This window comes from Podarcis cretensis (genome assembly GCF_951804945.1).
Source record: "Podarcis cretensis genome assembly, chromosome: 7".
Classification (NCBI taxonomy): Eukaryota; Metazoa; Chordata; class Lepidosauria; order Squamata; family Lacertidae; genus Podarcis; species Podarcis cretensis.
This window is the reverse complement of record NC_137176.1, coordinates 55,044,332-55,071,139: the sequence shown is the minus strand read 5'-3', so window position 1 is coordinate 55,071,139 and position 26,808 is coordinate 55,044,332. Positions and strand designations below refer to the sequence as shown.

The window sequence follows — 26,808 nt, the reverse complement described above, 5'->3', positions numbered from 1 at the left end:
TTCTGTGTATCTTAACTTGACTTTAATTACATAATAATGAAAGTTTTCTATTACAGATGCATGATCATAAACATTACAACTGCTTTATATGGACTAGTCAGCTTTGTAATGTTTATCAAATCGTTCTGAAAGAGCTCTTAATATATTTCCTGGCCTTTTTTGATGTTTATCCCGAAGATTTTCAATTGCAGTCTTTGTCTGTTGAAAGAAGAACAAAGGAATATTGTATTATATCAATATATTGCAAAATGGATATTCACAGTTATTCATATCTGTGAGGAAAAAGCTAAAGGGATCAGAACCATTAGAATAAAGAATCCCATTTTTTTTCCAGTTACAGGTTTTTTTTTTTTACCAAGAGCACTGTATGAGAATGGCAGAGATACAACCAAACATAAGTGCCTTGGGCTTCTTGGTACGTATTAGTTTTCCTGCATGGTTCTTACCTCCAGCTATGTGAGGAAAACGGCAGAAATGCTACTGAGTTATATTTCACTATGCTCAGTACTATTTTTCCAGAAAAAGAGGTGCCTGAACTCACTATGAACACCTCCCTCGTTTTCTTAGAATGGCAATGGCTGACAGGGCTAGTGAGAAAAAACAGTCACCTCCTGGTTCCTTGGCTGAAAACAGCACAGCAGGGCATGGGTAAAATAGTAGAGTAGAATGGAGTCACATTCACGTACAGAGTTGCAATAAATCAAACGAACATCAGAAGTTCTTCAGTAATAGTTTTATTGAGGATTAGGAGCGTACAGTGCTTACTGGGTCCGCCACTGGGGAGGGGGCTTGGAGGAAGCCTCTGGGGCAGATTCTGGGGCATATGGTGGGCAGAAGAAGTCCTATTGCATGAGCAGATCTTTGTGCAGCACTACATAAAATGCATAGGTTTTTCGTGGTCTCAACAAGTTCTGGAGAGGGAAAGCTGAGTGATGAACTTAATGCACAAAAGTCTATATAATGAACCCGATCTCTGGTCATATAGAATGAGCAAGTCAGTAGGCAGAAACCATTTTATAGAACTGAAAAAGAGAAACCAACGGGGGTGGGGGGAATCCTGCTTTTTTACTTCCAGGTGTAGAGTTAACTTACTTTTTCAGCCAGCTCTGCAGCTGTTATATTTGGATCATATGGGATGGGTTCTCCAATATATGTCCTCAGTTTCACTGGAAATCCTCCATATACGGGAAGGTAGAAAAATCGTGTTTTCTCATATAACCATCTTGTCAGCCCTATGTATGAAAGGGAAAAGAGTCTGTAAGAAAGCGATCCCATATCAAATTTGAAATTAGTTGGCATTCTGAGTTTTTAGCAATTCCAGTCAATCCATCCCAGAGAGGAAGCGTATGAGTCCTTTGGAAAAGAAAAAGCAGCATATTCTGTCAGCTCTTCTCTGCTCTTTAAAAATCAAGGTCATAAGTTGTAAAATAGACTGCAGAATATGGTTTTTTTCCTGCTCAGTTCCCCTCCATGTTGGGGTTCCTACCACTGTTATAGATTATAGCTATCTTTTAAATCTAATAAAAAACTAAGCAAGGGCATGTTCACTCAGTCCTGAGACAGGCAGCACAACTTTTGCAGATCAGTGTACACTGAATAAACTCTACTAGAAAGTAGTAAAAAGATATTCTGTTTCTAAAAAAAAGTATATTATAATAAAATGTTTATTGCCTGAAAGCAGATTTCTTGATCAACCAAAGTACTCACTTGACTTTCCAATGTTCCTGTATGCTTCACAAATGTTTTGTGTAAATATAGGGATGATGGGCTAAAAGAATAAAATCAAAAATCAAAATCAAAAGGTAGCTGAGAACTGGAGAATTTCTTCACTTCACCTGCTCCACCTTTATTTTGGTTAAGGACTAGGAATAATGCTCCGCATCTGGTATTGCAACGACAAGCCTGATGTAATTGACTTCAAATTGCACATGCTGTCCCCCAGATTTTCAAGAATTGAAGAGGAAAAAAGCTATTTTTCTTTTTACATTTAATTGATTTTAATAGCTTTAAAACAAAAAAGAGCAGTGGTGGGAAATACAGATATCATTTGACCCCCAAAGAGGGGATTTGCCATCCTCAACTACTTAGGATGCTAGATCAAGGATATCAACAGATTACGTCTTATCTAGGATAATCCTGAAGGCAATGCAAATTGCACAAAGATCACTCACCACTTTTGCCTCCAAAGCTATCCGAGCGAAACCTGTGCGGTTACCCCATATTATGTTGTAGTCAGTACTGAAGTTTCCTTCTCTAGCTCCACCAGGGGAAATGCCCAGTGAATGGCCTTTCTTCAAAATTTCCACACATTCAGCTTTACTGAAATCTTTCACCCCGGCCGCATCTAAGCCCGTCTTCCACCCTGACAAAATAATACCCAAATAGAAGAAGAGTGTGGATACAATACAAGTGTCATTGTTCCAAAGATATTGCACTATTATGGATCACAAGCATAGCTCTCTGCCATTGCATTTCAATTAGGATTTCATGGAGGGGGACTTTCTGCTAATTCCTCTTTTTCTCAGATGTTCTAACAGTAGGTTTTTTTTGGAAAGCACATTGAGTGGGGTTGAGTGCTGAGGTGGCCACATTTTAGACATGTGTTCCTCAAGTCAAGTCTGTAGTACATTCAAGTTTGCATTATGATAAAAATACAGTTCATAGTGCTTGCCTCACCACCCAAAACTTCAATCCCTTTAGGCTGCAGAGCTTTTGGATATAGTACATACACACACAGAGAGAGATACACACATGGCACAGAGGAGGCTATGCTGGTGCAAAACAGCAGAGATTCATCTACAGATATATGGGTGGAGAATATATGCTGCATTAATTAACCAGTGGAATACCCCCAAAGAGACACTTTGGGCTCCTTCCTTCCTTCCTTCCTTTCATGAGCTTTCTGTGGTGTCATCAGAGGAAGATGATGTGGGGGGAGAGGCAGTGGAGGGCCATGAACACTACAGCAAGGGTGCCACATGTGTTTGACTGCAGTGTCACATGGGGGCATAAAAGCTGTGTGTGGGAGTGCTTGATTGGCCATGTGTTTGGGTGGGGCCATGTTTTCTGGGATCTGTGTGCAGATTTGGTGATTGGTTGGACTTGCTATGAAAGCCACGGACATGTCTTTGGGGCTTCACTTGGGCTTCTGCCCTTTTCCTTAGCTGTAGCTCCCACCCCATCCCAGCTGCCACAGAGGATTTTGCACAGGTGGTTTGCTAGTGCAGATGCTCCCAAGCAGAATCTCATTCTTTGCGTTGTTCTTTCCAGTAATGAATAGCCATTTTTACTAATGATTGAATTTTGCAAAACTCTTTGTACTTGAGGAAATCATAAACTCAGAGACGCATTTTCCTAAACCTTGTCCTATTCTAGTATTAAAGTTAGCAGCAATTATTATATGAGAGCCTGCAGTTACAGCATAGAAATCAGATGACACATTATCCAGATTCCTTCAGTTCTTAGATCCCTGAGGAAGAATGTAGACAAGTTGTACAAGAAAGCATGAAATTTCTGCATGTAAGCAAAGGAATTGTCTTGCAATCACTAGAATGAAAGAAGAAGAAGCACTCTCATAGCTGTTTTGAGGTCAGGTCAGGTTTTCCTGCAATCTGTGATCAAGGGCCAAAAGACCCAGGTTGACATGCTGTATTGGAAACATAGCCTGATTCAAATACGATGCCTGAAACATTATTGGGAGAAGAGGTTGATGTTGTCAATGGTTAAAAGCAAGCCTGCAGTTTCCAACTTATTTCATGTGTTGTTTTTCACCTGCTTGCCTGATACACTGTTTTATATTTTATAGCATTGTTTTATATCTTATAGCTTTATTTTATATCATATTTCACATATTTTAAGAAAAAAAGCATGAGTTAAATTTAATAACTTACCTGGAAACCGATATATGCTATGATCACATACTGAAAAGCACTCTCTCCCTGTCTCCTTGAAAAGTCTAGCGATAAGGAAGAAATAGTCAATAGTACAAACTGGGTGATAATAGATAATAAGCACTGGTCCTTTAGGGAGATGTTCCATGCCAAAAGCTTCATAACCTGGAAATAATATAAAATGCAATAAATAAATGTTATTTTGTTGAAAAATAAATGGAATATTGCAATCTTTTATTGGAAGAAAACACTGTGGTTCAGAAAACTGAAATTTAAGATCAGTTAAAAAGCTCTCCTATATGTTGCAGCATTCTGGATACTAGGTTGTCATCCACATGGGCCAGAACTTTCTCTGTTGTGCTCACATAATAAATGATATTTCTCCTCTGCTGGAATCTTCATTCCTTGCTTAATTTTGGGCGTAGGTGGAAAAAAAATTGCCTAGTCTTTGAGTGCGCTAAAACTGTGGCTTGCTGTTTCAATCTCCTTGAAACTTTCATCAGGGGTGTCTTAAGCATATGCGTTGCCGGAGTGTAAAGATCCGCCTGGCACCCCTAGGTTGCCCAGAGTTGTCGACCTTTTTTTAAGGGGGGACCCCAAAGTTGTTGACTTTTTTTTAGGAGATAGTTGTTTATCTTTAGAATGGTTGCAGACGCAGTGACTCGCAGTGCCAACTAACGGGGGTTCCAGCGCCCAACACACAGGGGCGTACGAACGTGGGTGCGGGTCCCATGCTAGGGGGGAACAAGATATCAGGCAGCCCAGTCTGCCTGCTGCCTCCACACCGCCCGCTGCATGGCGGCTAACTGCTTCAACTGGGATCCATTCGCTCCTATTCATCGGATTTGTTGCTGCTGTCGGCACTGTTGGCACGTGGCGGATCCTGTCCAGAGATGTTTCCTCTGCTGCCACTTCCATTCCCCATTGTTCTGCGCTGGGACGTCACGTTGAGCGGTGCTGGGAGCGTGTGATGACAGCGGAAAAACCAGCAAAGGAACCCACAGCTCAGCACATGCAACAGGATGCATCGTGCAGCACCCACAACGTTACATGGTGCTCCGGGCATGGCACTGAAACAGTTAGCTGCCATGCAGCTGGGGCAAGAGCCGACAGGCTCTTCTGCTGCGGGCAAGTTGGTGCGAGTTTGGGATCGAGCGTTAGAGTCCGGGGAAGAGCCGTCTGCAGAAGACAAACTCTGATGGGCTCTGCTCCGCTCGGCTGTCGGCGGCTCTTCCCTAGACTCCAACGCTCAGCCCTGGACTCTCAGCCTGGCACCCCTGTGAGCCCGGCGCCCGGGTGCCATGCACCCCTAGCGCCAATGGTTAAGATGCCCCTGACTTTCATATGGGTTATAATACTATATTTTCCTGAGCCTTTTTTATTTGAAGAACAGCATTACCCTTCCGTGCAGAGTGTTGCACATTCTTTTCCCATCCCTAAGAGCTCTAATTTCAGGCATCTTCAGGCCATTCTCTGAATCACCTTATACAATGTGAGAAAACAATTTCCCAGACAGATGCACCTTGACCATGTCATAAGTAGCCAGAGGGTTTCATCCTTATGACCCAAGCTTGGTTTTAGTAATGTGTTTCTGATTTATGCTCCAACATCTAAAGCAACATTACACTCTGGGATGCAATGGGAACATAAGATGGATCCTCTTGATCAAGCCAAAGCTCTCTGTATTCCACCATCCTGTTTCTCACAGTGTCCATCCAAATTAGCAGCCATCACCACATCCTTTGCTGACAAATTCCATGGTTTGTGTCCAGAGTTTATGCTTCAGGGTTACCTAGTGATGCTCAAGAAAATTGCACCCTCAAAGTCTCACTACACGATGATATACTCATTAAATTTGCTGTGTACCCACCACACAGTTAAAACTGTAATGGTAACTATTGTTCCAGGGCCTCAAGTCTGAAATTCTGATGCTCAGTCCTATGAAAGTATCGGAGCTGAATTATTGGTATGAAAGAAACATTTACTCACCATGCCATATCTTTCCATATATATCTAAAACTTGAAACGTAATTTGCTTTGGCTTTTTCCAAAATTTGGTATCAAAATCAGTTTCTTGCTGGTTATTCCTCTTCTTGTAGACATATAGCAAAAATGAGATTGCACAGACAAACAAATACGTCATTATAACGATTGAAAAAGGCAAAATCAGAAGCATACGCAACCACCAAGAGTGAGCCACTGAGCTCAGGTATTCTTCCAAGTAAGGAAAACTAATCCAGTTTCCCAGCATTTGAGTAAAGCAGCTCATGGTTTCCTGATATGAAGCCCCACGTGTATGCCGAGGAAGGAAAGAAATCCAGTTAAACCTTCTTTGGTTTTGATGGTATTTTCAACGACTGTTTACCTGGAAAACAGAAAATGCAGTATATCAGTTTGAAGTGCCATTCCAGAAGTGTTCATGATTACATGAAATCTCCTGCTATGTAATATTTTCCTAGTTTTCCCCACTGTAACTTGCTAAGTAGATACAAGTAGATGCAAAATGACAAGTGTATGACTCCATTTATTTCTTGTGAAGCAAGCTGGTTTCAGTCCACTGCTGAAGTATTAAGGAAAGTGAGAAAGGGTCACTTCTCTTTGAGTCAGCAGAAATGGTTCCCCACCCCCTAAAAGTGCAGCTGCATGCATCTTGTGACTGTCTTCTTTGTGTTGCTGGGCAAACTAACACATATCCCAGGATAGATAAAGAACTCAAGTTTCAGCCTTCACTGTTGTGGGGCATTGGAGACATGGATACTGTTGGAATGATCTGGGGAAAATGTGTCGGATTTGTGAAGAGCTTATCTGATGGAAGTTAGACACATTGCAAGACGTCTACACAGAGGGAACTCTGGCAGTTGCAGGACTTTTTTGAGCAAGTGGACTTTGCACTTTCTGTGTGCACTTTTCCTCAGCAAAAACTTTATATGTTGAAACGCTCTCTGGGCTCAGAGAGTGAAGACTTCTTGTAGCAGAGACAGTGTGTGTCTTTGTGCCCCCAAAGTAAAAGTGATCTCTGCTACACAGTTGTTTCTTGTACTGAGGCTATCCACTTGACTCAAATTATGTGGAGCGAACACAACACCGAACAAGAGGGAGGGTGGGGGAAATAGTGAGCTGATGGGTGGCAGCATTTTGGAATTCACTGCAAAGTGCCTCTTTCTGGGGATGTGAAATGGAATAGCATCATTGCTGCCAGAGAAGAACAGATGCCGAAGGCCAAACCTGTTATTACTGTCTCTAGAACTTCTTTCCCTGTTGGGTTATTGGGGACCATGCCACAATACACAACCATTGCATTTATGTTTACAAATTACTAAGTCATCCGAAACCAGACCTTTACATAGTTGAATTTTTATTTTACTCTATCTCCACTACATCTTTCAACAAAAAAGTATGGGAAAAGAGACAAAATTGATAAGGGTGTTGTTGTTTAGTCATTTAGTCGTGTCTGACTCTTCGTGACCCCCTGGACCAGAGCATGCCAGGCACTCCTGTCTTCCATTGCCTCCCGCAGTTTGGTCACACTCATGATTGTAGCTTCGAGAACACTATCCAACCATCTTGTCCTCTGTCGTCCCCTTCTTCTTGTGCCCTCATCAGGGTCTTCTCCAGGGAGTCTTCTCTTCTCATGAGGTGGCCAAAGTATTGGAGCCTCAGCTTCACGATCTGTCCTTCCAGTGAGCACTCAGGGCTGATTTCCTTCAGAATGGATAGGTTTGATCTTCTTGCAGTCCATGGGACTCTCAAGAGCCTCATCCAGCACCATAATTCAAAAGCATCAATTCTTTGGTGATCAGCCTTCTTTATGGTCCAGCTCTCACTTCCATACATCACTACTGGGAAAACCATGGCTTTAACCTTTGTTGGCAAGGTGATGTCTCTGCTTTTTATGATGCTGTCTAGGTTTGCCATCGCCTTTCTCCCAAGGACCAGGCATCTTTTAATTTCATGGCTGCTGTCACCATCTGCAGTGATCATGGAGCCCAAGAAAGTAAAATCTCTCACTGCTTCCATTTCTTCCTCTTCTATTTGCCAAGAGGTGATGGGCCCAGTGGCCATAATCTTAGGTTTTTTGATGTTGAGCTTCAGACCATATTTTGCGCTCTCCTCTTTCACCCTCATTAAAAGGTTCTTTAATTCCTCCTCATTTTCTGCCATCAAGGTTGTGTCATCTGCATATCTGAGGTTGTTGATATTTCTTCCGGCGATCTTAATTCCAGCTTGGGATTCATCCAGTCCAGCCTTTCGCATGATGAATTCTGCATATAAGTTAAATAACCAGGGAGACAATATACAGCCTTGCCGTACTCCTTTCCCAATTTTGAACCAATCAGTTGTTCCATATCCAGTTCTAACTGTAGCTTCTTGTCCCACATAGAGATTTATCAGGAGACAGATGAGGTGATCAGGCACTTCCATTTCTTTAAGAACTTGCCATAGTTTGCTGTGGTTGACACATCAAAGGCTTTTGCATAGTCAATGAAGCAGAAGTAGATGTCTTTCTGGAACTCTCTAGATTTCTCCATAATCCAGCGCATGTTTGCAATTTGGTCTCTTGTTCCTCTGCCCCTTCTAAATCCAGCTTGCACTTCTGGGAGTTCTCGGTCCACATACTGCTTGAGCCTGCCTTGTAGAATTTTAAGCATAACCTTGCTAGCGTGTGAAATGAGTGCAATTGTGCAGTAGTTGGAGCATTCTTTGGCACTGCCCTTCTTTGGGATTGGGATGTAGACTGATCTTCTCCAATCCTCTGGCCACTGCTGAGTTTTCCAAATTTGCTGGCATATTGAGTGTAGCACCTTAACAGCATCATCTTTTAAAATTTTAAATAGTTCAGCTGGAATATCATCACTTCCACTAGCCTTGTTATTAGCTGTGCTTTCGAAGGCCCATTTGACTTCACTCTCCAGGATGTCTGGCTCAAGGTCAACAACCACACCACCTAGGGTATACGAGACATCCATTTCTTTCTGGTATAGTTCCTCTGTGTATTCTTGCCACCTCTTCTTGATGTCTTCTGCTTCTGTTAGGTCCTTTCCACTTTTGTCTTTTATTATGGTAATCTTTGTACAAAATGTTCCTTTCATATCTCCAATTTTCTTGAACAGATCTCTGGTTTTTCCCATTCTATTGTTTTCCTCTATTTCTTTGCATTGCTCATTTAAGAAGGCCTTCTTGTCTCTCCTTGCTATTTTTTGGAAATCTGCATTCAATTTCCTGTATTTTTCACTATCTCCCTCGCATTTTGCTTGCCTTCTCTCCCCCGCTATTTGTAAGGCCTCGTTGGACAGCCACTTTGCTTTCTTGCATTTCCTTTTCATTGGGATGGTTTTAGTTGCTGCCTCCTGTATAATGTTATAAGCCTCCATCCATAGTTCTTCAGGGACTCTGTCCACCAAATCTAAATCCTTAAACCTGTTCCTCACTTCCACTGTGTATTCATAAGGGATTTGACTTAGATTGTATCTTGGGGCCACCAGGTGGCGCGTTGGAAGATGGCCAACAATAACATCTCTCTGACCCATACGAGGTAATTCAGGGGCTGCTATGGGAAGTAGGCAGCCTTCCCTTCCCCCAGGATGTGGTGGGACCCTGTCTTGCCAGCGGTGTTCACAATGCACCCCCTGATCCGAGAGATGGGGGTGCCGAACACTTGGCACGAGCCCTTGGTGAAGTCAGCTCTTCCTGATGCCGATTCCAATTAGCGCGTGCTGGTTGCTTCAGCTCGGAATTATAATTGGAAACATATGATTGGAAATGAAGCTGAAGCACATATATCAAGTAAAGCTCGACGATAAGGCTGCTGAGTAATGGATCTCTGTGACCGGGAGCGACGGATGGATAAGTAAATCTTTTGATGTGTCACCACTAAGAGACTGTATGTTTAGAACGAAGGGGGGGGGGGTTGGAGGAAAACCCCTTTTTCTCCCTTTATATGATGTGATAAAATAACCCTCCACCCCAGAAAGAAACAAGATTGTTGCGTTTTTTAAGAATCATAAGCAGGATTTTAAGAACTGTGTGGGGATGAATTACAACAAGAGAGAAGATGAACGGTGAGAAAGTGGAAAATTTTTATGACGCAGTTAAAAAATGGCGTCTCGCCAAGACAGGCTTGCCGGAGAAAGAAGGATGGGGGAGGAGAATCAGGAATGTTGGAAAGAGAAGGAGTGTTGGAATTGAAAGTTTGACCTGACAGAGCCCTCTGACCTATTTGATTTACTTGGCTAGCCTGGAAAATAAAGGACAGACCGAAGATTAATTTGTTTATGGAAGCGTTAAACAGAGGCTGTCCTGGACTGATATAGCTTTTGAAGAATACAAAACCCACACAGAGACGCCAGCCTTCAGTCTGCTTGTGAGAATCATCAGAGATCGCAAAGAAAGGAATATATGACTACAACAAGATGAGAAAGAAAGTAATGAAGGACTATCCGGATTGAACTGGATAGAACTGATTAATTAATGCAGTAAAATGAGTGGTGTCTGGACGTATCCGGAATTTTGGACTCGTGCGAAGCTTGATATATGGGTACCCTCAAAAATTTAAAATTTGGCTGTATAATTTGGAACCAATGTGATTTGAACAATGTGATGTGATTGGCCTGTTAATAAAAAATATTTTTTTAAAAAAAGACTTAGATTGTATCTTACCGGCCCAGTGGTTTTTCCTACTTTCTTCAGTTTAAGCTTAAATTTTGCTATAAGAAGCTGATGATCTGAGCCATAGTCAGCTCCAGGTCTTGTTTTTGCTGAGCTTCTCCATCTTTGGCTGCAGAGAATATAATCAATCTGATTTTGATGCTGCCCATCTGGTGATGTCCATGTGTAGAGTTGTCTCTTGTGTTGTTGGAAAAGAGTGTTTGTGATGACCAGCTTGTTCTCTTGGCAAAACTATTAACCTTTGCCCTGCTTCATTTTGAACTCCAAGGCCAAACTTGCCAGTTGTTCCTTTTATCTCTTGACTCCCTACTTTAGCATTCCAATCCCCTATAATGAGAAGATCCTTCTTTGGTGTCATTTCTATAAGGTGTTGTAAGTCTTCATAGAATTGGTTAATTTCAGTTTCTTCAGCACCAGTGGTTGGTGCATAAACTTGGATTACTGTGATGTTAAAAGGTCTGCCTTGGATTCGTATCGAGATTATTCTATCATTTTTTAGATTGCATCCTAGTACAGCTTTTGTTTCTCTCTTTTGTTGACTATGTTGACTTTCTTTCTCTCTTTTGTTGACTATGAGGGCCACTCCATTTCTTTTACGGGATTCTTGCCCACAGTAGTATATATGATGGTCATCCGAACTGAATTTGCCCATTCCTGTCCATTTTAGTTCACTGGTGCCCAGGATGTCAATATTTATTCTTGCCATCTCATTTTTGACCACATCCAACTTACCAAGGTTCATGGTTCTTACATTCCAGGTTCCTATGCAATATTTTTCTTTACAGCATTGGACTTTCCTTTCGCTTCGAGGCATATTCGCAACTGAGCGTCCTTTCGGCTTTGGCCCAGCCTCTTCATCAGCTCTGAATCTATTTGTACTTGTCCTCCGCTCTTCCTCAGTAGCATGTTGGACGCCTTCCGACCTGAGGGGCTCATCTTCCAGCGTCATAAATTTTATATGCCTGTTGTCTTTGTCCATGGAGTTTTCTTGGCAGGGATACTGGAGTGGCTTGCCGGTTCCTGCTCCAGGTGGATCATGTTTGGTCAAAACTCTCTTTATATAAGATATTTATTGAAATTTTCCAGAATAATACATTGTAAAACAACAAAAAAGAAACAACAAAAATACAAATATATATTTATATATAAAAACAACTAAAAAAACACATAGAATTTCCCTTTACTTATTTTCCTTTAACTAATTTTCCGGACCTCCTCATACCTCCCTTTCTTATATTCCAATTCAAATTATTAATTCAGGAAATCCTCACCATTAGTTTTTGCTTATTTCAAAACCTTATTTTCCATATCTCTTAAGGCATTACAGCTGGAAACCACTTAATTTCTGTCCAACATCATTCTAACATTCATTAATTTTACAATATTTCTGCAAATAGTCTTTAAACTTTTTCCAATCTTCTTCCGCCGACTCTTTTCCCTGGTCTCGGATTCTGCCGGTCATTTCTGCCAATCCCATATAGTCCATCATCTTCATCTGCCATTCTTCCAGAGTGGGTAGATCTTGTGTCTTCCAATATTTTGCGATGAGTATTCTTGCTGCTGTTGTTGCATACATAAAAAAAGTTCTGTCCTTCTTTGGCACCAATTGGCCAACCATGCCCAGGAGAAAGGCCTCTGGTTTCTTCAAGAAGGTATATTTAAATACCTTTTTCATTTCATTATAAATCATTTCCCAGAAAGCCTTAATCCTTGGGCATGTCCACCAAAGGTGAAAGAATGTACCTTCAGTCTCTTTACACTTCCAACGTTTATTATCGGGCATATGATAAATTTTTGCAAGCTTGACTGGGGTCATGTACCACCTGTAAATCATTTTCATAATTTTCTCTCTTAAGGCATTACATGCCGTAAATTTTATACCGGTGGTCCATAACTGTTCCCAGTCAGCAAACATAATATTATGTCCAACATAATATTGGACATAATATTATGTCCCCATTTAATGGGGACTGTGCCCATTTAATCATAGCAGACTTCACCGTTTCATCCTAAGTGTTCCATTTCAGCAGCAAGTTATACATCTTTGACAAAACCTTAGTTTTGGGTTCTAACAATTCTGTTTCTAATTTCGATTTTTCCACCTGGAATCCAATTTTCTTGTCCAATTTGTAAGCCTCCATTATCTGATAATAATGAAGCCAGTCTCGCACTTTGTTTTTTAGTTTCTCAAAACTCTGCAATTTCAATTTATCTCCCTCTTGTTCCAAAATTTCCCAATATTTTGGCCATTTGGACTCCATATTAAGTCTTTTAAAAGCTTTCGCTTCCATTGGTGACAACCACCTTGGGGTTTTATTTTCCAATAAGTCTTTGTATCTTATCCAAACATTAAACAATGCTTTCCTGACAATATGGTTTTTAAATGCTTTATGTACTTTAACCTTGTCGTACCACAAATATGCATGCCACCCAAAAGCATTATTAAATCCTTCTAAGTCCAGAATGTCTGTGTTCTCAAGAAGCAGCCAGTCTTTCAACCAGCAGAATGCTGCTGATTCATAATAGAGTTTGAAGTCTGGCAGGGCAAATCTACCCCTTTCCTTTGTGTCAGTTAATATCTTAAATTTTATTCTGGGCTTCTTGCCCTGCCAGACAAATCTAGAAATAACTTTCTGCCACTTCTTGAAACAGTCCATCTTGTCCACAATTTGCAATGTTTGAAACAAAAACAACATTCTAGGTAATACATTCATCTTTATAACTGCAATTCGACCCAACAAGGAAAGTTTCAAATTTGACCAAATATCTAGATCTTTTTTCACTTCCATCCAACATTTTTCATAATTATCTTTAAATAAGTTCACATTTTTTGCTGTCATATTAATCCCCAAATATTTCACTTTCTTAACCACAGTCAAACCAGTCTCGTTCGGAAACCTTTCTTTTTCAATTGATGTTAAATTTTTCTCTAATACCTTAGTTTTTAACTTGTTCAATTTAAATCCTGCCACTTGACCAAATTCTTGAATTAAGTCTAAAACCCTTTTAGTACTAGATTCTGGCTCCTGTAACGTCAAAACTAAGTCATCTGCAAATGCTCTCAATTTGTACTGTTTAGCTCCGACCTGTATACCGTTAACCAACTGGTCTCTTCTAATCATATTCAGCAGGACCTCCAGAACCGATATAAAAAGCAATGGGGAAATTGGGCACCCCTGTCGTGTCCCTTTTTCTATCTTAAATTCTTCTGTAACCACATTATTTACAATTAATTTTGCTTTCTGTTCAGAATATATTGCACCTATACCATTTTCAAAACCTTGCCCTACCCCCATCCCCTGTAGATTCTTTTTCATAAAACTCCAAGAAATGTTGTCAAAAGCTTTCTCCGTGTCCACAAATATAAAAACTGCTTTAGTGTTTATATTCACTTCTAATTTTTCCAAAATATCAATTATATTCCTCAAGTTATCAGACAAATGTCTTCCCGGGAGAAAGCCCGCTTGGTCTTTATGAATCTCTTTCATCAATACTTTTTTCAATCTTTTAGCCAAAATGTCAGCAAAAATTTTGTAATCCACATTTAATAACGATATGGGGCGGTAGTTCTTAAGCTGAGTCTTTTCAGTCTCTGTTTTTGGTATAAGTGTGATATATGCCTCTTTCCACGACTCTGGCGCCCTTTTCCCTTCCAAAATTTCATTGCAGACTTCCTTCAAAGGTTGTAATAAGCACTTCTTCAAAGATTTGTAGTACCTGGAGGTCAGCCCATCCAGTCCCGGAGACTTGCCCAATTGCATATTTTGAATGGCACCTTCTACTTCCTGTTCTGATATTTTATAGTTCAACATCAGTTTACTTTCTTGAGAATTTTTTTGTAATCCATTTGCCTTTAAAAATCGTTCTATGTCCATTTCTTTCTGTGGCGCTTGTGAGTATAATTGTTTAAAGTACTTCTGGAAACAGTTTCTGATCTCAGTTGGGTTATGTATGTTTTTTCCTTCCACTTCTAGATTTGTAATAGTGTTTAATTTTTGTCTTTTTCTCATTTGCCAAGCCAAAAGTTTCCCACATTTATTCGCTGATTCAAATGTCTTTTGTCTCATTTGTTTGATTTTCCATTCTATTTCTTGATTCATCAATTCCATATATTGTGTTTGATATAATTTTATTTCTCTCAAAATCTCCTGCGACTTTGGTTTTGCTCTCAATTTCTTCTCCCCTTCTTTTATTTTCTCTAAAATTTTGTCTTTCTTCTCATTTTGACTTCTTTTCTTTATAGCATTCTGTTGTATCAAAAACCCTCTCATAACGGCTTTACTTGCGTCCCAGATTATTCTTTTTTCAACCTCAGTGTTCATATTTATTTCAAAATAGTCTCTCAAAGTTTTTTGGGCCTTTTTGTAAACTTCTTGATCTCTGAATAAGGTGTCATTCATCCTCCATCTGAAGGAGCCAGTTGCTATTTGTTTCATCTCCATCCTTACAGCATTGTGGTTGGAGCAAGTTTTGGGGCAGATTTCCACTTTCCTTATCTTTGGTGCCGTTCCTCTAGTTACCCATATTTGGTCAATTCTATTTTTTTTTTAATTTCATATTTATTAAGATTTTTGAATACAAATGCATAAATAAAAATTACTTATATCATAACATAATTTCGTCTCTTCTTTGGACTCCCTCTCATCTCCCGCTCCCACTTACATCGTTGCAAAAGATTTTTTCCAAGCAAATTACCCACTTGTTTACAATATTTATCACCGCTCATTTAGGTAAAATCTAACAATTCTCCAAAATAAATTTATATTTTCCTTATTTCTCACTTATCATGATATTTGGTCAATTCTAGTCCATGTCATCTTGGCTTCAGAAAAGAAGGTTCCCTCTCTTCCCAAAGGGTTCCTTATTCTCCAAATGTCCACCAAATCCATATTGTCAGTCATTTCAAAAAAAGTTTTTGGTAGTCTACCATCTTTGGTGACTACCTGTCTTTGTGCCTTGTCCATATTTGTAGATACTACTCCATTCATGTCCCCCATCAAAATCAGATTATAATCTAGATGGTCCAGTAGGGTCTCATGTAACTTCTTAAAGAATTCAGATTTCCCCTCGTTCGGTGCATAAATTCCAACTATCAAAAATTTCTCTCCTTGGTGTTGAATTTCAATTGCCAGATATCTTCCTTGCTCATCTTTGAAGATTAATTTCGGTAAAAGTCTCTCCTTTGCATATATCACCACTCCTCTTTTTTTAACTTTGTCAGATGAAATAAACTCTTGTCCCAATCTCTTATTGATAAGTATTTTCCTATGTAGCCTCATTACATGTGTTTCTTATAGACAGATCAAGTCCAATTGTTCCTTTTTTAATATATGGAAAACACTTTTTCTCTTCCGAGGGGAATTAAGTCCATTACAGCATGTTTGGTCAAAACTCTCCACTATGACCTGTCCATCTTGGGTGGCCCTGCATGGCATAGCTCATAGCCTCTCTGAGTTATTCAAGCCCCTTCGCCATGGCAAGGCAGTGATCCATGAAGGGGTTGATAAGGGTATGTGGGCTTTAAACCACAGCTGTTTTGATTCCAATAATAGCTGTGTTACAGGGAGGAATTAATTTTCTGCTTCTCAGTGTTATAATATCTGAAAAACTGTAAGTGCTTAATTTCATCTCCGCAAGTAGCAAACATCCTAGCTGTGTTTTAAGTTGACAATGTAGAAACAGGCTAAGATTTTCATACAACTGGTTTTTACACACACATTCAGACAAGACAGCATTTCTCTCTCTCTTTGCTGACCCATGCACAGAAACTGACAAATAACACAACTACTAGCACATTTGCAAAACTAAGCAAGAATCATTTGTTGAGATTGCAGGGGGTTGACTAGACAACCCGTTGGGCCCCTTCCAACTCTACACTTTATGATTCTATTAACAAAAACTTTTACTTACATTCCCGGTAAGCCTAGATTGCCTTGACTTTGGTCACCTCTCTCTGAGAGCAGCAAAAGTCTTGTCTGGTGTGCTACTTTTTCGTAGGCTAATTTCCACCACTATGAAGACACGTCCCTTTTTGTGGAGGTTTAAAGAGACTGTGGTGGGTGTGCCATCTGTATGCAGAAACCAAGCATTGTGAAAAAGAGAGAAGACGTGGGGAGGCTGCTTCAGGGAAGTCGTGACCATTTGTAATCAAACATGAAGTATGGAGTCACACCTATAATCACATTCATAATGTACAATTGCATATTGGGTCACAGAAAATCAGTTCTTGACTAAGTAATAAAGGTAGGAATTGTACTCGCAACACTCTGTTTGTGATTCAGTCATAGACTCATTAAGAACAAATATCCAGGCCCTCCTGTCTTCTAAAAGGCAGATAAAAACCACAGGCTTTCCAGAGAGAGATGTTGCCTTGCAAGCTGCTGAGTCCCTTCCAGGCACTGTTCTACTTCATTGCCTGACACTCCTGAGAATATGAGGGAGCCCTGTTTGCTTTAGTGTTGAGGAAGGCAGTTGAGAGTGTTGAGGATGACACTTGAGAGCCAACCTGTCAAGTGCCTAACTTAATTCCCAATTCTATAGCAAGACTTTGACAGAAGTGGTGAGCATGCCAACTTGAAAATTCCTGAGTATTCAGGAATCCACCAGATGCCATAAGTCTCTGGAAACAGACCACCTTAATGGATCCCCCAGCCTTATAGAAGGGCACTGCATCATCACTTCAAATTTCACCATTGAATTATCCTTCTCAGACAATGGGCTCAGCACAAACTTCCCTACGAATGGATTTCTGCCTTCCTATTCCCAAAGATTTCAAAATAAGATTTATCCCAAAGATTTCAAAATAAAACATTACAAAGGAGGTAAACTACAGAATACACACTCCACAAAGTTAACAAAAAACAAAACTTAAACTTTTTTTAAAATCACTGCTACGTGAGGTCAAATATAAAATGCACATTTAAAACAGCATAACTAACTAACAAAAGAATAAAACATTATCATAAGCATGACACAGCTCTTTGGCAGGCACTAAAAGATGGGGCAAAATAATCCAATAGTTAGGGTTTGTCATCAGGCAGTGTCCCTCTGGTCTCACCAGGGACCGCTTTAGTAGAGCTGGTGAGTCTGGGCCCCACCCCCTAGGCCAGGTGGAAAGGGCCTTGCAGGGAGCGGCCTTCACGACTCACAGCAATACCTGAGCTCAGTGGATCACCCAGAGTGGTTATTTATGCTTCTGATTTGCTTTATCCATTATTGAGAATAGTGTATTTGGTTCTCTGTGCTTCCTCATTTTTGCTCTGTTTTTACAAGAAGATGAATAACCAGCAAGAAACTGAGGCTGAGAGCAAATTTTGGGGCATTCCAAGGCAAGTTACAGATATGTTTAGAAAGATATGCCATGGTGAGGAGCCAGAGCCAGAGCAGCCAGCTGAGATGTTATCACTGGAGAGTATTTCTGACCCCCCTTCTCCCAGAACCCGGCGTTTGTTGAGAGTGCAAGAGCAAAGGACTCAGAGACAATCAGCCGCTGGTGGCCACTGTAAGGAAAAGTGCTGTTGGTAGGAAGGGAGTGGAGAGGATCTCAGTTGGAGCAATGCCATTGTCTCTTGCTGTGATGATTGAATAAACTCATTAGTAAGAACTCTTCTTGTTTTTCTCTGCTTCTTGCTGCCACCGGGGGAGGGGGAGGGATAAAATCCCCCAAAGCCTGACAATAGATATAGATGTAGATGTAGACGTAGACGTAGACGTAGATGATGATGTAGATGATGTAGATGATGTAGATGATGTAGATGTAGATGTAGATGTAGATGTAGATGTAGATGTAGATGTAGATGTAGATGTAGATGTAGATGTAGATAGATATGATCATCATCATATTGTAAACTGCCTGATGAACTTCACTTTTTAATGAGTCTGGGACTGAATTGCAGGCACTGCATGACAGAGTAAAATGGACCAACATGTATGTATGCAATTATTCCTCTGACTTAACTGATGAACGCATGCTGGACTTGGATCCTTCACCACCACCTGACAGTATTGAACATGTGCCGGATGCCAGAGACCCTTTGATATCAGAGCATGTCAACCTGGAATTTCTGGGGCTCCAAAGCAAGCAATACATGCTGCATAATTACATGCAGCATGGTGCCAATGGAAGAGCTTTTACTGGAGCAGCACTAGGATTCAATATTGTAAACAGAACATGTTATTAAGGTTTGTGTATTACATCATGTTCCTATCTCATACACATCTTATAGTGGGAGAAGCCACCAGCAAATGGAGGTAACACACTTGTCACAATACCTACCTTTACCTCTTAGTCAATAGCTGGTGTTCTGTGACCCAATATGTTGTTATGTGACATGGCAGCAATTGTAGGTGTGACTTTAATTACAATAATTTTAATTACAAATGTGCACAACCTCTTAGCAGTCTTTTTCACAATGCTTGGTTTCTTCATACAAATGGCACACTCATCACAGTCTCTTTAAAGCAGCACAGAAAGGGATGTGTCTCCATAGGGGTGGAAATTAGCCTACAAAAAAGTGCACCAGACAGGACTTCTGCTGCATCCACAGAGAGGTGACTGAAGCAAAGGCAATTTGTTCATAGAATCATAAAGTGTAGAACTGGACTAGGGATTCCAAGGGTCATCTAGTCAACCCTCTTCAATGCAGGAATCTCATCAAAGTCTCTCATTCAGTTTGAAACCATAGTAGACCCTGCTTCGTTTGCAAATGTCCTGTTGTTGTTGTTGTTTAGTCATTTAGTCATGTCCGACTCTTCACGACCCCATGGACCAGAGCATGCCAGGCACTCCTGTCTTCCATTGCCTCCCGCAGTTTGGTCAAATTCATGCTGGTAGCTTCAGGAACACTGTCCAACCATCTCGTCTTCTGTCGTCCCCTTCTCCTTGTGCCCTCAATTTTCCAGGAAGTCTTCTCTTCTCATGAGGTGGCCAAAGTATTGGAGCCTCAGCTTCACAATCTGTCCTTCCAGTGAGCACTCAGGGCTGATTTCCTTCAGAATGGATAGGTTTGATCTTCTTGCAGTCCATGAGACTGTCCGTGTAAAAACTAGTTGTATGAACTATGAGCCTGTTTCCACACTGTCAACTTAAATCACAGCTAGGATGTTAATTTCTTTTAGTCAGGGTTGACTTGAAGCTGGGATAGATATGGATGGTAGCTAATGTCAAGTGTGCTGCTCTGGTGCCGGTTCGCCGGAGCAGCTTCGTCATGCTGGCTACGTGACCCGGAAGTGTCTGCGGACAGCGCTGGCACCCGGCCTCTAGAGTGAGATGAGCGCACAACCCTAGAGTCTGTCAAGACTGGCCCGTACGGGCAGGGGTACCTTTACCTTTACCTTTGATGTCAAGTGTACACTACTGTCCAAGCCAACAGGGGGAAAGCATTGCATTCAGATTCAGATATATGTGAGATAAAAACATGTTGTTTTAGCTGAAACAGTGCCCCTCTGGAATACATCATTCCTCAAATACCAGTGATGAGGGCTGCCCCATTCCTAGCAAGAATGGGTGGAAAGGGGTCGGAGCGAAACAATATAAACTTAAAGCTATTGCAGATGACCTAGTTCTGACCCTGCAGGAGCCAGAATCTAGTACAATAAGAGTATTACAATTGATTCAAGATTTTGGTCGGGTGGCGGGATTTAAACTAAATAAACAGAAAACTAAGGTGCTGGGAAAAAATCTGACAGATACAGAGTCGGAACGGTTTCAGAGAGAAACAGAACTAATTGTGGTTAAAAAAGTAAAGTACCTAGGGGTAAATATAACAGCAAAGAATCTGAGTCTATTTAAGGATAATTATGAAAAATGTTGGTCTGAAATTAAGAGAGACTTGGATAGTTGGACAAAATTGAAGCTTTCTTTGTTAGGCGGAATTGCTGCTGTTAAGATGAATGTATTGCCAAAGATGTTGTTTTTGTTCCAAACATTGCAGATTGTGGACAAGATGGAGTGCTTCCGGAAGTGGCAGAGAGATATATCTAAATTTGTCTGGCAGGGCAAAAAGCCCAGAATTAAGTTTAAGATACTAACTGATGCGAAAGAAAGAGGGGGCTTTGCCCTGCCAGACTTAAAGCTGTATTATGAAGCCGCAGCTTTCTGCTGGCTAAAAGACTGGCTACTTCTCGAAGACACTGATGTACTGGACCTGGAAGGTTTTAACAACGCCTTTGGTTGGCATGCATACTTATGGTATGACAAGGTTAAGATCAATAAGGTCTTTAAGAACCATATTGTCAGGAAAGCAGTATTTAATGTCTGGACAAAATACAAAGACTTATTGGAAAACAAAACTCCGAGGTGGCTTTCACCTCTGGAAGCTAAGGCCCGAAAAAGACCCAATATGGAGGCCAAATGGCCAAAATATTGGGAAATATTAGAAAAAGATGGAGACAATTGGAAATTGCAGAGTTTGGAGAAAATGAAGGATAAAGTGCGAGACTGGTTACATTACGCTCAGATTAAAGAAGTCTTTAAAAATGATAAAAAGGTAGGGTTCCAGGTGGAGAAATCGAAGTTGGAAACAGAATTGTTAGAACCAAAGACTAAGGTATTATCAAGAATGTATAACTTGCTGTTAAAATGGAATACACAAGACGAAATGGTTAAATCGGTTATGATAAAGTGGGCTCAGGACATTGGGTATAATATTATGTTTGAGGACTGGGAAAGGTTGTGGACCACTGGGCTGAACTTCACTGCATGTAATGCTCTGAAGGAAAATGTAATGAAAATGATATATAGATGGTACATGACCCCAGTTAAACTTGCCAAAATATACCATTTGTCTGATAATAAATGTTGGAAATGTAAAGAACATGAAGGAACATTCTTTCACCTCTGGTGGACCTGCCCTAAAGTGAAGGCCTTCTGGGAAATGATATATAATGAGTTGAAAAAGGTATTTAAGTATACCTTCACTAAGAAACCAGAGGCCTTCCTTCTGGGTATTGTCGGCCAGAAGGTGTTAAAGAAGGACCGAACATTTTTTATGTATGCAACAACGGCAGCAAGGATACTCATCGCTAAGAGCTGGAAAACTCAAGATCTACCCACACTGGAAGAGTGGCAGATGCAGCTGATGGACTATATGCAACTGGCCGAGATGACTGGTAGAATCCGAGACCTGGGAGAGGAGAGGGTTGAGGAGGACTGGAGGAAATTCAAGATTTATTTACAAAAATATTGTAATTTGGTTGAATGTTAAGAAGGATGCTAGATCATAAATAACTGCCTACCACTGAATTAGATCTGATTTTGACGATAAGTGAGATTAAGGAAAATATAAACTTTTTGGAGAATTGTTAGATTTTATTTAAATGAGCGGAGATAAGATTGTAAACAAGTGGGTAATTTGCTTGGAAAAATTTCTTTTTGTAACGATGTAAGTGGGAGCGGGAGACGTGAGGGAGTCCAAAGAAGTGATGAAATTATAATATAAGTAATGTTGTTTATTATCTATACATTTGTATTCAAAAACTTTAATAAATATGTATTATAAAAAAAAACAAAGTCTCAGCTCTCAAGGTCGGTGAATAGACCTCTGTGAAATGGACACCCTTCTTCTGTGTGAATCCTCGGGCTACTAATCTAGCTTTATACTGTGGTTCTCCAGCTTTAAGGCGATAAACCCATCTGCAACTCACAGCCTGCTTCCCAGCCGGCAGCTGTGTGAGTGAGAACACACCAAGAGACTCCATTGAGTTCATCTCCTTCTGCATCGCTTCACGCCATTTGCTAGCTTCTTCCTGAGGCAACTTTTGAACATCCTCAAAGGATTCAGGTTCACATCTAGCCACACCTACTCAGACGCTAGTGGCTTCGTACCTTTCCGGTGGCTTTCCCTTGGTTGACCTTGCTGACCTCCTCAGCGTGAACTCTGGAACTGCGCCTGATTCACTTGGGCCAGCCACACAATCCCCTGTGTCAGAAACCTCCCCCTCTGACCTGCTGCGCCTTTTAGGCCTCACAGCTGGGTCTGCTGGCGAGGATGGGTCACTCCTTGGCTCAGACTTGACAGAGACCTGTGGAGGGGTCTTGGGACTCCCTTTTGGAGAGGTTCAGAGCCTCTGCCTTGGAGATCCCGGTTCTGGACTCTGTGGCTGTGGACTGTGCACCTCAGCAACAGGTTCAGCTTCGTCCTCCTCCTCTTCCTCATCTGAGTCAAACAGAACATCCGAGTTCCCATGAAGACGTTTCCACCCACTCTGCTCGCAAAACTCAGCACTGCCGCTAATAAGCAGCTTAGACTGGTTGCCAGTAGGGTATGCAAAACGCCATGCCTTTGAGCCCAGCTCATAGCCTACAAAGATCATTTTCCTAGATCTTGGTTCGCCCTTTCTGCGAGTGGGCTTTGGAATGAGGACCCAAGCCCCACAGCCAAACACATGCAAGAAATCCACTTTTGGCTTCTTCCCATGCAGCAGAAAGTACGGCGTGTCTCCCACACTTGAATTGAACACCCTGTTCTGAACAAAGCATGCCGTCTTATAACTCTCTGCCCAAAAGCACTGTGGCAGACCCGAGTCTGCCAGCATAGCATTCGCTGCTTCCTGTAGGGTGTGATGTTTTCTCTCCGCAACCCCGTTCTGTTCTGGAGAGTAGGGGACAGTCAATCGATGACTGATACCTTTCTACCTGAAGAAAGATTGCAGTGCAGAACCTGTGAACTCCGCCCCCCGATCAGATTGAAAGGAAACCACCCTGGCGGAGAAACACAGCTCTACCGCTGTGATCCAATCCCTGATCAGTGCAGCCGCCTCCCACTTGTGTTTAAGTGTAAACAGCCAGGTGTGTTTCAAAAAATCATCAATCAGAACCAAAACATGCTTCGATTCACTTAAAGAAGCTACCTGCATCGGCCCAGATAAATCTGCATGAACCAGCTCAAAGGGTTTGCTGGTCCTCCTTTCTGACCTGGGATATGTGCATGTTGTAATCTTTGATTGCTTACAAGCTTGACAATCTAAGTATTTATCACATGCCTTGAACCCACACCCAATGGTGTTCTCTGCAGCTTTCTTAACATATGACCACCCTGCATGCCCAAACCTGCGATGCCACAAATGTAAACAATCATGGTGTGGTGGTACATTTGCACACTGCACTTGTGCTTCTTCAGGGGACTCTGCAACAGTAGCATCAGTGACAGGCATCTGCACCAGAAAGAGCCTGTCCTTCCCCTCAACGCTGTGGAGCTTCTTCCCATCCCTGTAAAAATAACACATGTTGTTAGTAAACACCACATCAAACCCATCAGCAATAAGAGCTGATACACTTAAAAGAGAATGAGCAAGATCGGGGACCACAAAAGCTTGCACCTCATGATCTATAAAAGGACAATATAAAAAACCAGTCTCAGTTAACTGTCTCTTAGAGCCATCTGCCATCATGACAAAACGTCCAGATTTAACTGTCTTGCAATTTCTCAGGAGTCCACCAGATGGCACCAGGCTGTGGGTCGCTCCCATATGGACAACAAGAGACAATGTGGCTCTCTGGCTGTCTTCCAAGGTTGCCATGGCAACAGTCTCCCCCCGACGGGGGCCTTCGCAGTTTCCCAGAGACACCATCGCAGTTGTGAGATGATAAGAAGCCTTGTCCTTGTTTCTCTCCTGGCCTGCTCCTTTCCCACGTCTCTGCTGGGAACCAGCCCTGGAACTGCCGCTTATTTGCTTTGTTGACATTCCTCTCCGGCCAGTGTCCTTGCCTTCCTGGGCCTCTAGCAGACAATTGCGGACCAGATGTGTGTTGCTACCACACCGATAGCATCTTTTGGAGACGAAGGCTTTTACACAGTCTTCGCTACTCCTGGCTGCTGCCCCCCCCACTCCTTCCTGGGGTGCAGCCTGCACCCTCCTTCCCAGCTTTGATTCTTCGTCAGTTAGGCGCCCGCTAATATATTCCATCGTTAAATCGTTCGGCGGCATCGTTTCCATCGTTAGAACCAAGTTCTCATAACTCCTGTCCAAAGAGCTTAAAAGCGTATAAGCCTTAAGTTCGTCTGGGAAGGGTACGTTGAGCTGACGCAGCTTGCTAAAGATAGTCAGCATCTGAGCAATGTGATCCCTTATCGGTTCCCCTGGGGACAGTCTCTTCTCAAACAGAGAACGTATCACATGGATCTTTGCCCCAGCTGTAGTCCTTTGATGTATTCTAGTCAAAGTGGACCAAATCTGATGACAAGTACGTAAGCCATCAATATGAGGGAGTTGTGACGCTTCAATCGCCATCACCACATGAGACATAGCCTTCTTGTCTTTCTTCACCGCCCCTGCAACCCTCTCCACCTCTGCAGCTGCAGCATTGGGCTGGGCAAGTACTGGATCGGCCTGCGTACATTCCCAAAGCTGCTTCCCTTCCATGTGCTTACTCCAGTCTTCCCAATTGGCCCCATTGAGTCTTTCGAAGGGGATATTGTAGCTCTCATGGCCTTGCTGTTGCTGAGCAGCAGCCATCTCCCTCCCCACGGGGCTTAAGCGTACTCACGTGTTGCCAGCTAGCTGGCCCTCCGAAGCAGCCTCCTCTTGGCTCCGCTCTTCACCAGCGTCTCCCACTGCCCTTCCTGCCAGGAGCTCAAAGCAGCTCAAAGCTGGCAGCCTTCTTCCCTCCTCACACTTGGCAGGAAACACGGAAGATCCATAACCTTTGGCAATAAATCCTGTCGTCCAGTCAGCGCTTCCCCTGGGCAGCTCTGCTTGGGGCTGACCTGGGCAGGAAAAACAGAGTTGCAGCGGTCCTGCCGTCCGTGTGAGATAGAGGGATAAATCAAGTCCAGAGACAGTTCATTGCTATCTCTAAAAGCGTTTATTTACAAGCCATAAATCAGTCTCATTCCATTGGAGCTTTCCGGCATCTTTCCTGCGCCAAAAGCACACAAAGCTTCTTTGCAGCGTCTTTCAGTCAAAAGTGAAACCAACTCTCACAGACAAAGACAGAAAAAGCCTGTGACGTACGGCCCTGCGTCAGGCCCCTCCCTGATACAGGACACCAAGGAGCTTTAACCCTGTAAACTCCAAACTCCACAGGGAAAAACAGTGAGCTGATGGGTGGCAGCATTTTGGAATTCACTGCAAAGTGTTAGGATATTTCCGTTCCACCTTAAAAGGGAGCAGGCTTTTGTGCGTCACAGAGTCTGCATATTTCCTGTTCACAGGATGTTTATGTTTTTGATAGAGCTGTTGTGTCTCTCTCTCTCTGCGCTGAACACGCTAGCAGGCAGACATGTTTTTCTTTGTCCTGACCGACGCTGAATAAACTTGTAAATAATGCTCTCCTGAGTGCAACTTTTGCTGTGCATTATCTGCTGATAGAGCATGCATCAGTTCTGGAATGTGAAAGCTATTTTCTGGAGCTCATGTCGCTAATTGCTGATACTCTATCTACGGGAGGTCGATGGACGTCCGGAGTCCGGAGTTGGCGTGGAGGCAGTGATGGCCTATGTCTCCCTGGCAGTATCCCAACACAAAGTGCCTCTTTCTGGGGATGTGAAGTGGAATAGCAGCATTGCTGCCAGAAAAGAACAGATGCCGATGGCCAAACCCTGTTATTACTACCTCTAGAACTTCTTTCCAGTTGGGTTATTGGGGACCATGCCACAGTACACAGCCATTGCATTTTTGTCTACAAATTACTAAGTCATCTGAAAACAGACCTTTACATAGTTGAATTGCATATTTTTTATTTTACTCTATTTTCACTACATCTTTCAACAAAAAAGTATGGGTAAAGAGACAAAATTGATAAGGGGGGGGCTTTAAACTACAGCTGTTTTGCTTCCAATAATAGCTGTTTTATAGGGAGGAATTTAATTTCTGCTTCTCAGTGTTATAATATCGGGAAAGCTGTAAGTGCATAATTTCATCTCCGCAAATAGAGAACATCCTAGCTATGTTTTAAGTTGACAATGTGGAAACAGGCTAAGATTTTCATACAACTGGTTTGTACACACGCACACAGACAAGACAGCATTCCTCTCTCTCTCTCTGCTGATCCCTGAACAGGAACTGACAGATAACACAACAACTAGCACATTTGCAAAACTAAGCAAGGATCGTTTGTTGAGATTGCAGGGGGTTGACTAGACGACCCGTTGGGCCCCTTCCAACTCTACAGTTTATGATTCTGTGAACAAAACCTTTTACTTACATTCCCGGTAAGCCTAAATTGCCTTGACTTTGGTCACCTCTCTCTGAGAGCAGCAAAGTCTTGTCTGGTGCTCTACTTTTTCATAGGCTAATTTCCACCACTATGGAG

General features: G+C 41.9%; 2 protein-coding genes across 3 annotated transcripts in view; one reads left to right on the top strand and one right to left on the bottom strand.

Moving 5' to 3' along the window:
* LOC307219862 (DGAT1/2-independent enzyme synthesizing storage lipids-like) lies at positions 1–26,808 on the bottom strand. Of its 2 annotated transcripts, none has more exons than XM_079983376.1 (7): positions 26,701–26,808; positions 5,880–6,255; positions 3,891–4,055; positions 2,172–2,362; positions 1,708–1,768; positions 1,093–1,232; positions 1–198 (listed from the first exon to the last, which is right to left on the bottom strand). In XM_079983376.1, exons 2-7 carry the CDS (start codon positions 6,157–6,159, stop codon positions 94–96), a joined length of 942 nt encoding a protein of 313 aa, XP_079839502.1. In that variant the 5' UTR covers positions 6,160–6,255; positions 26,701–26,808; the 3' UTR covers positions 1–93. The 2 variants fall into 2 exon arrangements, with proteins under 2 accessions (XP_079839502.1, XP_079839503.1); XM_079983377.1 differs by lacking the exon at positions 26,701–26,808 and adding an exon at positions 16,467–16,564.
* LOC307219868 (DGAT1/2-independent enzyme synthesizing storage lipids-like) overlaps positions 19,047–26,808 on the top strand; it is a 142,966-nt gene continuing 135,204 nt past the window's right edge. Inside the window, exon 1 of the mRNA XM_079983392.1 lies at positions 19,047–19,106. The gene's annotated coding sequence lies outside the window, so the exon portion shown is untranslated. The remainder of the gene's footprint in view (positions 19,107–26,808) is intronic.